Consider the following 16,713-nt stretch of genomic DNA (forward strand, 5'->3'; position numbering starts at 1 on the left):
TTTCTTTCTGTTTAAATTCCAGGTGGTTTTCTTGTTCCTGAAGTACTCTCTTGTTCCATATCTTTTATTTTTGCTTTTCTGAACATTTTCTTTTAAATGTGCAAGCTTGTTATTTATAGTTTCACATAAGTCTAGGCTTTTCCGTTTCTAAATTATACCTGCATATCCCAAACTTGTGGTGGTCCAAGGCTCGAACCTGTGACAACACTGGCTCCATTGCCGGTCATTAGGCAGCAGTCAACTCTAACCTCGTCGGCGGCTGCCCCGGGTGTGACAGCCCCAGCCCCCATTGCACTCGACATCACATACTGTCCTTGTTTGTTCACAGTAACTGTCTTCAAATTTTGTACCTTAAATATATCAAATACAACGTCGTTTAAAGAAAGCGTTTTCTATACTGTATGGTTATCTTTACACAAGTAATGGCTGAAATTAAGTGTTTTTAAAGTGACACAAAGGTTTTCAATCAAACATCATCTAAAACTGCCTCAATAACGTTTGTTTTATACACATGAATCTCAATAACGTCTAAATTTCATTGAAACTGTAGTTCAGGGTATGTTTATTTAAACAGTCTCTGATTGTACACTTTTAAACTTCTTAAGTACTCCTTAATTCCTCTGAAACTGTAGTTTACAGTATTGTGAGTAAAACATTCTTTGACTGTAGAATTTAAATAAACAATAAGCAGTATTAAACAAATCTGTCCGAATCAAAAATATCATTTATATCAACAATAATTCTCATCTTGAACAAAGAATCATAGCTATTTCAACCAAGTATGCATGCAAACCACTAAATTAAGCAAAATTTTTGGTTCTGTAATTGTTGTATGTTTATGAAGAACAGAATTTCATTCGCGGAAGGAAATTTTTCAGTCTTAAGTATTTCATCATGCAAGAAGAAAATGTGTTGACATATATAGTCTGTTCTCACTATTCCGCCTTTTGTTCAAACATTAATCAAGCTTATAACCGACCAAGAACTTGTAATAGAATAAATTTCGAATGTGGTGAAAACTTCGATTTCATGCAAATAAAACCGTTTGTAGGTGCAAAATGTTTTGTCTTTATAATACAGTGACATCATTCCACTGACCACATTTGTAGAAATACAAGGCAAGGCACCTCCAGTTAAATAGTTTCATACAAGATGCACATACAAAGTTTGTATAATGGTTTATTTCTTATGTTGCTTCAGATACTGAAGAAAACAGGTGGTTTGGCAGGAAATAAACATGCGTATGAATATGAAGAAGATGGTTTTGAAAAAAGTCCGTAGGCTGAAGTAGACATTCCTGACTTTCCTTTATATATATAAGATCAGACCGTGCCTTGGTCTACAGAGTTTGTTGGTTATGCTTCAGAAGTCATCACAATTCAGCTGTTCAGTACATGGCAATTTGCAGTAAGAAAGACGTCTGCTAGAGGCGATATCATCGGAGAGAATGTTGATGACATTCAGCGCATGACAATACTGCAGTATTAAAAGAGTTGTCAGCAAGAGGTGACTGTCACTATCATGCATTTAAGTACTGTTTGTATACCTCATAAGTGTCGTTATCGGAATCTGATGAAACAGTTTTGTCTTTGATGGCAGTCCATTCCGCAGTATCAACATCAATACCAACTAGGAGAGCATTTACACTCCGATCTAGCTCATCTTCCAGTAGTCCTTTATTCAACATGGTTCCCACCGTAGTGCTGTCATTAGAAACGCTTGATGATGTTGTAAACGTCATGTTTGTGACGCTTGTACTCTGGGTCACCTGTGTATTCGTCACTGAAGATGTCCACGTGTTCACTTTCTGTCCACTGCTTCCGGTTCCGGTAAACAGATTATTAGAGATGTCAACACTTGTCTCACTTCTGTCAGTCTTCGAGTCTTTCTTCTTTCTGGTTAGCTGCGCTGGTTGGTATTCAATCACGTTTTCTGCGCGCTCTGTTTGCGATTCTGTAAATTCTGCAGACTTCGGTTCTGGTTCAATATCAACATCTGCCAAGTTTTCAAAAGCTTTAATTGTATCATCGAACGACATTGCCGACTCGCTCATATCAAGAATGGTTTCTTTCATCGTGTCATCGGAATGATTACCATCCTTCAGCTCTGCTGTGCATGTCACGGTGTATTTTGCGTCAACCATTTCAAATCCATCTTCAGATTCCCTAACGTTTATATCTACAGACTTGCTTGTAATTTTCTTCTGCTTTTGCTTCTGAGTTTTGTTGACTTTTGCATATACAACATCTGAAGATGGCGCGGGTTGTTCATTCTGGAACTCTAGATAAATATGTCCCTCCGGTGTACCACTTGAAACATTAAACAAACCTAGGCTATCATTGCTTGCGGAAAGTGCTTCCTGTGCGCATGCGCCTTGAGTACTTTCTTCTGTCAGACTAAAAAGGCTATTGTCTACAGAATCAAGTGTTGACGTTACAGTTATGGTTGATTCGTAGAGATCGTCACGCGAATGAGCAGACTTTGAGCCATTTTTACCTGTTTTCCTACCACCTAAATTACGAGTCAAAGTACCATCAATGTTTGTTTCGGATGAATAACTTTCAAGTCTGTTGTATCCAAAATCGTTCTTTCCTGAGTTCGATGTTGTTTGTAATGATGATTTACGAAGTGAACTAAAAACTCCATCTTTGACTTTACCTTCTGAATGTCTTTTATTGCTGTTCGCACTACTGAATGAAATAGATTCAACGTCTGCGGTATAGCGAACTGTAGGAATATTTCCAGGGACAACTATCAAATTTGACTGTTGGTTTACATTATCACGTGATAAAGAACTGGTATGAACTGTCAAGTTTGATTGGTGATTAACATCACCACGTGACATATCTCCAACAACGATCATTGGTCGGACAAACATCACAGGTGGCGCTTGTTCGATAATCATATCTTCCGACCTGTCAACAAAACCTTGATCTCGCGCAGGCGCAAGAGCTGCTGAGTAAATATCAGAACGAGGCGGTGTGGAGGAACCTTTACCTCCGGAAATAATAATTGAAAGAACACTTGTATGCGTTGAAGGCTGTACTTGGTTAGATGCCACAAACCCTGATCTGCTATTAGCACTTCCCTTCACCTGGTTAGTAATAAACTCTAAAAGTTAGCTGTTCAATTTCTTCCTAAATAAACGCTGCATGCTGAACAAGAAACATAGCATTTCCATTTTCAATGTATGTTTTTAACAAAATGTATGTTCATGAAAATAAAAGCGAAGTGTTATGTTCTAAGAACCTTCACCTTAAGTAGTTTCAACAGAGAAAGTTCTCATGTAGCTTTTACAAAATGGTCAACTTAACATTCCCTCGTTAATTTATCACAGTAATAAATAAAAACAGAGACATTTCTTGTAAGAACGTATCTGTGCCAGGCCCGTAGCTACACTGAGGCACAGGGAGGCCGGTGCCTCCCTGTTTTTCTGCAAGATAATGAGAAGAAAAAATGAGGCATCATCTTATAAAGCGTATCCGAGCTGAGGCACTATTATCTAATTTAATTTTACATGTATTTTGTTTCAACTATTTTCTTCCATTTGTTTTTAATATCACGAATAATTGCACTACATAGCATAGTTTTCGTACAAGATATTCGCCCTTAGTTTAACTTAACTCGGAGGGGCCCGAAGCGTTACGATTAACATCACAACAACAATGGTTGACCTTGCCACCGAATATTAATACTATATTCGAGCTCATTCTCTCACTGCAAGTCGGTTCATGCTCTTGTGAAAGAAGTTTTAGCGCATTGGTCCAGAACTTCCATTGGAGAAGACCATCTAAATGGCATTGGGCGGCTCAGATGTTAAAGTCGACAGTCTTGAACTTCTAAAATTATGGAATTCAACTGGGCATAGAATAGTTTCATTAGCGTTGGATTAATTAAGTCTTTCTTTAATAAAAAGTCCAATAACTCTGACATGTAGTTTGACATGCAAGTTACTATCTCCAAAACTAATGCAGATATTGAATTGAAACTTCACTTGTGTCTTAGGGGTTATAAAACTACTTGATAGCATCAAGTCCCATAACTCTGACCTGCAGTTTAGCCAAATTACGTCCCCTTTTCGACTTAAGGCATATAGATATGAAACTTACTTTTTTTTTATTTTTCTAGATCAATACCCAACCTCACTGGGTCAATTCCCATAACACTAACGTATTTTAGGCGAAGTATGTCTCCTTTTGAACTTAGAAAATTTGCGTGCAAGTCACAATTTGCAGAATTAAACTGAAACTTCACATATGCCTTAAGGGTTATAAAAATAGTTGACTGCATTAAGTCCCATAACTCTGACATGGATTTTGTTCTCATTATGCCCCCTTTGGAACTTAAATCTTCTGGTTAAAGTTTTGCATGCAAGGTTTTTCCAAAACTAATTCAGATACTGGATTGAAACTCTTTAGATATTTTAACATTTAGGGTAATATTTTTCTGCTCCTCGGATAATAATTTGAATAGTCAAGCATTGGCTGTCTTACGAACAGCTCTTGTTTCTAAATTGATTCATTTTGACATTACAGCAGAATGGAGTCTTGGAATCATGCGGCTTTGTTCTTCGTACGACTTTGAACATATCATTTCTTATACGTACGGAATTTCAAAACTTCATTTTAAAGTTTCTCTCAAGAATATATCATGGTAACTTAGTATAATACTAAATCAATAGTTAATTAAGAACTTATATCAGACCAGACACACTTATTTCAAATGTTCGTACGTACCAGTATGCAATCTTACTGTGTATAGATCTACTTTTCATATAAATTTGTTACTTTTTAGATTTTGATTACCTAATAAGTATAATAACTTTATGACAACATTTGAACCTTTATGCTGCGTTTACACTTAGCCGCGATATCCACGATTTAAGAGAAGCGTGGTGAGCGTCGGGGCTCGTGGGATCGAATCGTGGTGATCGTGAGAGAACTAGATAGAATCGTGTTGATCGTAAGGATCGTGACGAAATTTTTGACAGTCAAAAATTTTGCCACGATTATCCCGATTTATCTTAAATCTTGAGAGAGCGTGATAGAATGTAGAAATCGTTTCAGAGCGTAACGCAGCTTAACAGACCTTAATGTAGCGCATCAGACCTTGATGCACGATCATATGGGGATCTTGGTGAACTTTGAACCACGATCCTAAGTACTACATCTGGAGGCATCCCTACATAGTTGACGTTGGAGTCTTCACGCCTTAGTTTTGTGTTGAAATTGTCCCAGCTGGTGCCTTCGGCTTCCACTTGACCATGGTCTCACCCAGCAGGTCTTAGGCCTTCTATTTCTTCTTCTCCTTCCTCTCTCTTCTGTCCTGCCCTGTTACGTCCGTTGTTGCTGCTGCCGACGAGTAACTATTATAGACATACACGAAAGTTGCAAATTCAGCATCTTGTTCAGCTCTTTGATGCATTATAGCTCGTTCCTCTTTGGAATCTCTGGAGAGAATGGCCAATGTCTCCTATTTATACTTTAATCGTGTTCAGAACGTGACAATCTTTATCAAATCGATCGTGGCCATATATCGTAGGAGAGCTTAACAAAACTTGATAACGTGAGGGATCTAAACAGAACGTGACAAAACGTGATAACATATCGTGGTAATCGTAAGAGAACTTAAGAGAACGTGATGAAAATCGTGGCAGATCTCGACCAGAATCGTGTTGATTTCGTAATAAGACGCTGCAGGTAGTAACAAAACGTACTGACAACGTAAGAACGCGTGGGGAAGCGTAGTAATACAAAATTCATGCAAATAAATCGTGGAGGTCCGAGCTTTTCTTTAAATCGTGGAAATCGTGGCTAAGTGTAAACGCAGCATAATACCTATCACACGCGCTATTTATCTAAGTATTAACCTTTATAATGTAGATCTTATATAACATACTTTAAGAAGATTGACAAAATATTATATGTATTTAGTATATTTGTAGTACATATCTGTATTTTATTTGTATATGATTAAACCATATTGCTTCTTTCAAATTTTTATTTCACGTCAGCCATGCTAAAACGTTTATAAATGAACATATATACTTAGTTCCAAACGAAAGTGTGCACTTTTTAAAAAATTCCCCGACGTTTTCAGGTATAACTCAAAATCTAAACTGCACACCAATTTGTTTACGAACTGATTTAAATTTTGGTACCAAACATTATTAAAGAAAACTAAGTGCACACTTTCTTTTGGAACTGAGTGTATACATTTATTCAACAGAAGATATAAGAACCAAGCAGGCATGACCACATGCATTTAAATCAGCGTTTTAGGTTGACAGTAATCACAAATACACTGGCTATTTCGAAATTCTTATATTCTGCCGTAGCGCATGTAACTTAAATGTGCGGGAATCTTTTTTACGTCATTTATTTTTTCCAAAATTGGTATCTTAGAAGTAACAAAAACATGTTTGAAATGCAGGAAAACGCACGAAATGGCACCATCGAAAAAAAAATTTTCGGGGCAGCATGCCCCCGGACCCCCCTAGGAAGTGCCTCCCTATTTTTTTAGCTCTGGCTACGGGCCTGTGTGCGGTCGAAAAATACGTCGAGTAAATTAAAATTCTACTTCCGTTTCCATTGTCCATTATCCTTTGCATTTGCTGCACCTTTTTACAACTAAATTACCTTTAACTTTTTTCGGCGACGAATTTAAACTTTCTATTAGAAATCTGTTGTCTATCTGCAAATCTGTTTTCCTGATAAACAGATCACAGTAAGAAATTCCATTTTAATTGAAATCTGATGTTGAATTTTAGTAAGAGAGAATGATTAAAAATGAACTTCAGCAGGCAAACAATGAAATTCAGTAGGCAAACAAGGTACAACAAATGACTGGTTCCTATTTTCTAAGGTTCATTCACCTTTTCCTTCTTCAAGCATATTACCATTTGATCCTTCTGCTATTTATAGAGTTATAGTACATTACTTAAGACATGTTAACTGTACTCATTCACTATCAATATTATTGAAACATCATTTTTCACTTCCCCACCTACTCTGAAATTAATTGGACATCACAAAACAAGGTGATCTACATACAGATACATTTTATATTCCTGTCATCAAAGATAACTATATATCATAAAAACTGAGTCCTGTGTTTACTGGGACAGCAATATGGTTAAATCATAGTTCCGTAACTGAAAATCAGACATTTTATCTAAAGAGCCTTACTAACAGTAACTTTAACTAAGAGTTAATGTTCATGTATATAACCCTTAACACTTCATACAAGTTTTCTAGGTGACGTAAAGCAATTTTATCAAACTAGTCGAACACAATGGCGGTGCATTTTAATGCGTTTAGACTCGTCAGAAAACATGTACATCTCTAAACTAATTACGAAAAGAACTTACAAGAACGATTTGCTTAAATTACACATCGTATTAAAATGTTGTAAAGACCGAATGAACTGAACATAAAACAACTATGTTAAATTCCATGCAAACAAGCTTTTTATCTCTCAACACATGTAGGAGGGTGAGGAGTACTGTTTTTTGTTATCTATTTTAACCTTTAGCCTGCTATCGGCAAGTGATCTTGCCTTTGCAACCAATGCAGACCAAGACCAGCCTGCACATCCGTGCAGTCTGAGCATGGTCTGCACTGTTCGCCATTCAGTCAGTATCTTTTTGGTAAGTACCCCTTTTAACAGATAATGGTACTGTCCAAACTGAAAGATGGACAAGTTCATTGTAGAAATTTAGCAGGGTAAAGGTTAAAGGTATATCAGACCCAAATTTCATATTTGAAAATATGAACAATTATTACATAAAGTTTGTGTAACCTTAAAATTATCAGGTTTATGTGTATTAACCTTACTATGCATTAGGTAAACAGTACACACTAAATACATAGCTTAACACAGTATAAATGTGTACTACCACTAAAGGGGTGTTTTATCAGACTGTAACCGCGAGATATTTACTTATGAGTGCAGCTTTATATAAATAATTGATTCATATATATTTGATGAGGGTTTTATACATTTAGAGTAGATATATAAAGATAAAATAGTTTGTGAAATATGGGCAATATACATCTTTAAGCCTAGTTTTCCTGGGAAAAGTATCACATACAGAAAACACACTGCTATCAGAGTAAATATTGTATAATATACACATACCTGGTAGTTGTAGTGGGTGTTTAAAGTAGAAGAGGAATAACCGGATTGCAGAGTACCAGGAACCGGAAGATCGTAATCAGGTATGGCGTCACCACCGGAAGTTGAAGACATAAACCGACTGAAGTAAAGAAAACAGAATATTTGCTATTACAGCAAGGAAAAAGCTGGGTCAATGTAAAGACTGGTTTTATGATGTTCAATTTTTGAACAGTGTAATTTCTCTACTGGAATAAGAACATAATTCTCCTAGACAGCTTTGTCTCGTTGTGTATGTAACTGATTACCAAAACCTCCCACCCACTTTTTGAAAAAAAAAATGCGTTATTCCATGCACATGTTAATGTGTCAGAGTATTTAAGAATTTATTTAAACAACATTTGTGTGAAAATGTCAGTTAGGCCTAGTTATTAGAAAGAGACCCAACACAGTTGGGACTGTATACTTGTAATATAACTTTTTTAATTAATGCAGGAACTGCTTCGTGTTACCCTAGTATACAGTCAAACATTTAGTCACTGAAGACATCACATAATTCAAACTGGGTGAATGAAGAGCCCCAGACGCTGCGTACCTGTCATATGCCCTGTCCATTGTCCCGCCCGCTGAACTACCATAGCTCTGCATTGTGTTTGACTGGTACCCTGCCGAATAGCCTGTAGAAGAGGAACCAAGGTGAGCTCGTTTCGCAGTAGGGGAACCAATAGCCGTGCCTTTATTAGAGAATGTGCCTAAAACACATAACAGTTAGTAGAAGAAAAAGCGAGGGAAAGAGAAAAAGAAAACCAAAAGGCGCCATCAGAATGATCCCAAATGCATTACAAAACTATTAAAGCGACTCGATCACTGAATTGTTGTGCAGTCTAGAACTGTTTAAAAGAAACTGTGTTTCAACTTACAAGCGGCCACTGAGATTTATTTTTCGAACTGACATACATGTATGATTAACACTTCCTGTTAGCCCATTTACAAGAGGATATCAGAGTAACATAATTGTCACTTTATACATATTGATCTTTGATGTCCGATTCAGAGTTAACGATTTGATTTTTTCAAATATTCTATTCCCGTAAGAATTCTATGATGCAGTGATTGACAAACTACGTAAAGTATGGTGAACACTTTCCACTCACCCATTTGCCTTAGGATATCATCTAAATCTAAACAGAGGCGTTACGGAGTATTATCGGAACAGCGTTTTGGTGAATTATAACAAGCATTTGTTGGAGATAGTTAAAAGGCTCATGGAATAAGATTCCATATATTATTCGTTACTGTTTTAAGATAAACAGATAGTTGTTTATTTGTTACCACATATTTATCAAAATGTTATGGATTTTGTTGTGTCCATGTTTGAAAACATCAAAAGCATTGACAATACTTAAAACAACTGAGCCGCGCCATGAGAAAATCAACATAGTGGCTTTGCGACCAGCATGGATCCAGACCAGCCTGCGCATCCGCGCAGTCTGGTCAGGATCCATTCGGTTCGCTTTCAAAGACTACTGTAATTAGAGAAGACATTAGTGAACAGCATGGATCCTGACCAGACTGAGCGGATGTGCAGGCTGGTCTGGATCCATGCTTGTCGCAAAGCCACTACGTTGGTTTTCTCATGGCACGGCTCAATTATCAAAATTCTGTAAGAATATTGGGATAATTACAATCTGTCTTTTATTCAGTCAACGAGTCGCTTTAATTAAAGCATTTGTCAAGCCCCCAAGAGTGCAAAAGTCAAACTTCAGAGTGAAAATTAAAACTTGATCATTGATGAAGACTGAAATTATCAATAAATGACTGTAATACAATTGCAATGGAATAAAGCAATAGCTTTTTCAGGATTGTTTCCATTAACGATTTATACATGTTGCTAATATTTCTCAATCATCGGCCAATTGTTTCTGTATATACATGCGTAGAAACACTTTCCTAACAATTTCAATCTTCATCCATGATTTACATAAAGAGACAAATGAAAATATAATAAAAAGACAAATAATAAACAGAGTTCTTTAACCCTTCCATAACTTGGAATGAATGCAATATTAGAAACAATATAAACAGCAAAACGTATGTTAGATAACCATGCCATGGTGAAAAAAAAGAAAAGGTAGTCAAAAAGGAGAGGGCACACTTCAAACGGTTCACTCCGTACAAATAGAGCCAACAGCAAACAAAATTTAATGATTTCATAAATGACATCGAGAGTTGTGTAAATGACGTCAGCAAAAAATAGAAATTATATATCAACTGAACTTGAACAGGTAGAACTTGAACAGGTCCTCCTTTTAAAGACTCTTACAAAGAAAGTGTTACATTAACAAAGCAGGTATACATGGCTTACTTTCATTCAGTAAACGTATCTTCTATAAAACTGGAGTTCACATTCACAGTCAACATGAGCTTAACGTTCAAAATGTTAATTCATCTCTGGATTTTTATATTACAGTATGATAAAAAGGAGAATTAACTGAAAATCCGAAGTTATTATGTAAGTATCCCTTTGCAGCCTTACAAACCGTGTTTATCCCTGAAATAGAAATGCGGTTGTTTGGATAATATACCTGTTGCTCTGAGAGTTGAGGAATCAATGGCGTCGGCGTGACCTCCAGCAACGGCGGAACCACCACCGCCGGCACCACCGCCGGCACCACCTACCGAGGTTGAGGTAGACTGGAAATATGACGTATAAGTTGAGCTTCCGCCACCGCCGCCACCACCGCCGGCACCTACAAGATATCCGACAGATTTGTCTAAAACTAAGATACTCCAGTTCAAAAACGGTGATGATTATCATTTATTATCATCATTATTATTATTATCATTATCATTTTAAGACTGCCATTATCAAGGAAGGTCGTTACTCTCATAGAATTGTACAGGTTAAGCCGTCGATTTAGCCTAAAACGCATACAGCTACTGTGTAATATTTTCAAGATCACAACTGAAAAAACAACAACATTCTGAACCTGAGACTGAACTGCGCTGACGTTCCATGTACATGCAATACCGGACAGTACTGGATAAAACCGAAACTGAGATTCAAACTTACCAGCAGCCGATCCGTTAACAACTGTCACCTTGGTTGCACCTGCTCCTGCCCCGCCAGCACCGCCGCCACCAGCACTAGCAGCCTGCACCGCACCCAAGTTCGAGGTGGCTCTTGGTGCGGAGATGCTCATACCAGTACCACCACCGGCCGAACCGGCGCCAGGGCTCATGATGGTAGGAACCCCGGGTTTCAGCTTGTACAGAGCCCACATGAGACTAGTCATAAATGCAAGTGTTCCTGAAATGTAAGATACTCAAGTAAATAATTTTTTTGTCAAAGACGAACCATTTTTATCTTCCACATTCTAATCTTCCAGTCTCAAAACACTCTCTATTGCGAATAATTAAACTAGTCAGTAAAACTCAATTTTAAAGTAAATTAAAATGAATGAATCAACGAGTTCCTTAATGCTTTTGACTTGAAGGTTTTTTATATCTCGTCATACTTCAAATTCATAATTTCTCCTACACATTTCCGCTTTACAGCTTATTTTCGACCGTATAGCACTTTTATTCACACCAAATTAAAATTCTAATGGTAAATCTTTAAGGTTGTGGACTGATATTGAGTATCGGGTTAGTCCGTTCAATTACGGATTCTCCGCACGTGGTTTCGTCATTCTCTGGTTGTTACGGAAAAGCAGTTTTCTGTTATGACCGAAGGATGCCGAAATAGCAAACGATGACACGTAAACGCACGAATATTGCCGGTTGACATTACACGTCCACAACCTTAAGGCTGAACACCACTAAATCCAGCTGTTCTTTATTTCATATAAAATCCACTCACTTCATAACGGTGTTTCGACATTTTCTAGCATATCAGATTTTCAGAGACTTATATTCCCATAAAGAACTAGATCGCTACTTCAGAAAAACAAAAAGAAAAGGGGGTGTTAACTTTTATATAAGAAACTACAGTTCGTTAAATACAACCCGCTGAATTTACTACTTTTCGCTTCTTTCATTTTCTCTTTTCGTGACATTAAATTCTTACGCCGCCATTTTTATCTAGCATGCGATAGGAACATGCCGATTTCATTAGAATGCAAAGTGATACATACTGAAACGCGGTAGGGTAAAAGTAAGCACGTTGCTGCCGAGAAAATGCACTAGGAAAGGAAAAAGATTATACGGATTTATATTTGCACTACTTGTGAATAGACCTGCGAGAGCGTAACATATCATTTGGTAGTGAATTCAGCCTTAAACAGTAAACTCAAGTAATGGTAAAACGATGAATATATTTTTTTCATTTTACAACAAAATCTTATCAGTAAATTGCTTAAAGTAAAATCATGAAAACATTTTTTTGCCTTTTTAAAAAGATAATGGGATATCATTTATCATTACTTCCACTGAACTAAAACAATAAAATAAATGTTGTTTAAAGTTGTCATTCCTACTTACCAAGGACTGTTCCGACAACTGCTCCGGCTCGAGCTCCGCCTGCCATTGCCGGGGGTGCTGGCCCAACCAGGGAAGATGCTAGAGGTACTGGCTCACCGACTACGTCGATACCAACACCACCAATAGGTGTAAGACTCCCACCTGGACCCCCTACACCAACAACATCTCCGGGTCCAGCCGAACCACCTCCGATACCTGGTCCAACCAAACCACCGCCGCCAATATCGCTAGGAAGTGGTTCTCCGACAGGAATAAATATATCTGGTGGTGCTGCCGTCGTCGGTTTTCTATAATAAATAAAAAGGAAATACCGATAAAACGGTTACTAGCATTTGTCATACTGCAAAAAAGCCTCATTTGGTCTGGTCAACCACACACTTAAAGTAATAGCTTCATTTTGGTCGTTGTATTCAATTTGACAGATTTTGCTAGGCCTTAACGCTAAACTGTAAAAAAAAACTTTTTATAATATACTTCCACCGGTTTAAGATATTTGTGAGTTCTTTTTTTTATTTTTAAAACACATGCCTTCTTTTTACAGAATATGTATGGGAATAAAATAAAGCAGTGTATTAGTTAGCATTGGACAGAGTTAAATCGGTGCCAAAGGCACATCATAACTCGAGTAAGTCCACATTATCTGACGCCAAGCTGCCTTGTAATATGCATACAATGTGGTTATTATAATTGCGCCGGGTGTGACCCGTCCTTGCAAAATCCACGAGAGCGATATAAAATTCTGGATCTAGCTACTGTTGTAATGACCCTTTTATTATATATATCCGCTCTTTTGTTTGTTGTTTTGTTATCAAATGAATTCTTAAATGTTTGTCGATGTTAAAATAGGAATCAGTGAAATATTTGTGTGCGCTATTAAATGAAAGTAGTCCGGCAAGGTACAATACGATTTTTTTTCAGCATGTTCATATTTACTTGTAAAACACATGCCGTATTTTTAACAGAATTTATACAGGCATATAATACATATTCTGGTACAACTTCAGTACAATTGTCATAAAACTGTTATTTCATTGTTTTTGTCTTCTAAAAGAAAAAAAATTCTTACCCGCCTGCAACAAGAAGGAATGGTCTGGTTAGTACCACGTCTCCACGTATCCTCACGAGTTTCCCGTGCAAGAGCTGTCCTGAGTGTTGCATATCAAACCATCTTTGTCCATTGTAGAATGCGCCTCCCATAATGCCATAGAAGTTGTTGGACAGGACGCCACCTTCACCTAGCTTACCACCTAGCATAACTCTGTAAACCTTGTTAAACAGAGTTGCGGCTCCTGAAATTGTTTTAAGTCAATCTAATCGGGTATAATGTAAAGATGGCCCTCTATTAACTATTACATTATGCGATCACCTGATGCTTGCGATCACCTGATGCTGAATAGTACAAGAGTTTGATTTTTCAAATATATTAGAAAAAAAATTATTAGATATCGGGTGACAAAATATTATAAATCTGGTGACGACAAAAGTGGAAATCGAGTAAAATATATTAGAAATAGAATATTAAAAACCGCGTAATAAAACTATCAGAAATTGGGTTACAGAAATATAAGAAAGCCTTGTTTCAAAACGTATGATCATTCTAGTAATTCTAATACCTGAATGTGCAACTGTCTGCATAGGCAGATTATTCACTTGTAAAGAACTGTTACGTCCGGTGCGTATGTACCTGACCACGTGATATTCGCCGTCATTGAACTTCCTGGCGCGTTCAGATATACTAATGAGTCCACTTCCGGTGTTCGATTCAGCAACGATAAAACCATTTTCCTGAAGGAAGGAGAACGTGCACAACTTACTATACCAATACTTTATAATTCCAAAAAAGCAAGGTGAATCTTTAATGAAAGTCAAATAATTCTATAACATAAAATATCGAGGACATTGGCAACTCCCTGCTTAATAGGCAACATCCACCGCCATATTTATACCACAGAAGGCTTGCAAAATTTCCATTTCTTACAGTAAATGACGAAATTTCTGGATTCGGCCCTAAACTCGTAATGACACCAGTTACCCCCCCCCCCCCCCCCCCGTCACCCATGCATCCTAAGGTGTTCTTCCTCGTCCCGATACGAGGGTGAGTTTCTACGACGTACATACATGTACATGTTTACCAAAATGGTCCATAACGGAACACGAAACCAACGTATAAGCCAGCAACATCTTTATATAATATATTACTTCCCTTATGTCGAGGCGCAAAATGATATTTACCATCTATATACACGTACTTACCAATCTTATTTCAATAAATTCCTTCGTGTCCAAACTATTCTCAATTCTGTATAATACGCCATTCTCTTCTCTCGTCATAAAACCGAACGCCAGTGTATCCTCGTCCGAGTCAAACTGTTTCGCGAACGGATATTCGTAAATAATAATACCCTTGCCACTATTTTTACCAAAATAGTATCCGATCGGCCCTGAAAAAAGAAAATATCCGGCTTAATACACGCTAGATCTAAACCTTATGCCTAAACTGAGTTGATACACTCTGATTTTTTACCGAAGCGTTAATCATCTATTTTACAATTTCTGTCATGCCGATTTATCAGTGGTTACCTTTCATTTAATCTCGATCAACTTTGGTTTCGTCTCAGATCTATACAAATATACTTTCTGTGAAGTACAAAATAAAAATTCTTCACATTTTCCTTGTAAGATCGTTTTGTTTTATTATTCATATGTTTTTTGTCTGTCCAAAGTGTAGAGACGCTTGCGTGAAATCCAACTTTAGTTCCAACGATAATCGACCTAAGGAAAAAACAGTATGATAGTATTGTGCTTAGTGGTACCAACTGTATAATTCCAAGGCAGCCGATACTAACAGACAAGAGTAAATGAGCCGTGCCATGAGGAAACCAACATAGTGGGATTGCGACCAGCATGGATCCAGACCAGCCTGCGCATCCGCGCAGTCTGTCAGGATCCATGCTGTTCGCTAACAGTTTCTCTAATTGCAATAGGCTTTGAAAGCGAACAGCATGGATCCTGACCAGACTGCGCGGATGCGCAGGCTGGTCTGGATCCATGCTGGTCGCAAATCCACTATGCTGGTTTTCTCATGGCACGTCTCAAATTATCATTATAGTTTTACCACTGAAAATTTCTTTTTCGCGGAACCGACAACTGTCAAAATTGTCCGAAACATTGAGTTCGATAAAGGATTTGATCATTTTATCGCAGTGCGTGTCCGAAACCTCTGTTGATTATCAGTGAAGCAACATAAGCTTCTGCGCAAATATGAATATACTTGTAAAATGACGCAGTTGAATAATCAGACAATCACTGAGCAACATGAACGGAAACTTACAGTCCGTGCATGGTGTTCCGACATATCCGGTCATATTACAGTTACACCAGTAATCATTGATCCCAGGCATACATACTCCCGTCCCACAAGCATTTGGTGCACACGTCATTTCTAAATCTGAATAAAAATGGAATCATTAACATTTTGGTAGAAAGATGTACATGTATTCAATATCATGTTGTATGTTTCGACATTTAGAATATTCACGGTATACTTCAAATTCAGGCTTTTTACGTTTGAATAGAAAGTCGTCATTCCTCATGCAAAGCATCTTTTTATTCAAATCAACTGGTTTTCTAATTCAGACAGACAGGTTCCTTATTTTTTTTTTCTCAAAAAAATCAAGCACATAGCAAAACGGTCTGAATATCTAATCAAGCGTGTTTTATTACCTGTACATCCGTTTAGTACACTTTGTCTATCGTTGGCAAACCTAAGTAGATCGGGCACTGCACCATTCAGATCCATGGAGGCGAGACAGCCCCTAAACCCTTTCTTCGACTCGATTAGATTATCAACTTTAGGGCTACTAAACATTGATGCTGGTAATCCTCCAATATACAGGCTCCTATAACAGTAATATATATAAACCAACACTTTTTACGTTTATTGCATTTCACATGCGACGCCATTAGCTCAGTTTTACAAATTTTACACCAAACTTGGTGGAACCAAGTAATTTTGCCTTTGTGACCAGTACGGACAGAGATCAGTCTGCATCTCCGTGCAGGCTAACCATGGTCTGCACCGTTCGTTATTCATTCGGTAAATTTTCATCGAACACC

The 16,713-nt window shown here is 37.5% G+C and overlaps 1 protein-coding gene across 4 annotated transcripts in view; it reads right to left on the bottom strand.

The window, feature by feature from the left end:
• Positions 1–16,713, bottom strand: part of LOC123539409 (uncharacterized) — a 102,423-nt gene that overhangs the window by 5,301 nt on the left and 80,409 nt on the right. For 2 of the 4 annotated variants that reach the window (XM_053530171.1, XM_053530173.1), the window contains 12 exons: positions 16,321–16,496; positions 15,929–16,045; positions 14,851–15,038; positions 14,211–14,382; positions 13,664–13,886; positions 12,598–12,884; positions 11,189–11,425; positions 10,701–10,865; positions 8,711–8,867; positions 8,140–8,257; positions 1,547–3,094; positions 159–350 (listed from right to left, as the gene is read on the bottom strand). In XM_053530171.1, the coding sequence (XP_053386146.1) occupies positions 159–350; positions 1,547–3,094; positions 8,140–8,257; positions 8,711–8,867; positions 10,701–10,865; positions 11,189–11,425; positions 12,598–12,884; positions 13,664–13,886; positions 14,211–14,382; positions 14,851–15,038; positions 15,929–16,045; positions 16,321–16,496 (3,580 nt within the window). The remainder of the gene's footprint in view (positions 1–158; positions 351–1,546; positions 3,095–8,139; positions 8,258–8,710; positions 8,868–10,700; positions 10,866–11,188; positions 11,426–12,597; positions 12,885–13,663; positions 13,887–14,210; positions 14,383–14,850; positions 15,039–15,928; positions 16,046–16,320; positions 16,497–16,713) is intronic. The other 2 variants (XM_053530172.1, XM_053530174.1) reach the window with 2 other exon arrangements.

The sequence above is a fragment of the Mercenaria mercenaria genome, chromosome 18, assembly GCF_021730395.1.
Source record: "Mercenaria mercenaria strain notata chromosome 18, MADL_Memer_1, whole genome shotgun sequence".
Classification (NCBI taxonomy): domain Eukaryota; kingdom Metazoa; phylum Mollusca; class Bivalvia; order Venerida; family Veneridae; genus Mercenaria; species Mercenaria mercenaria.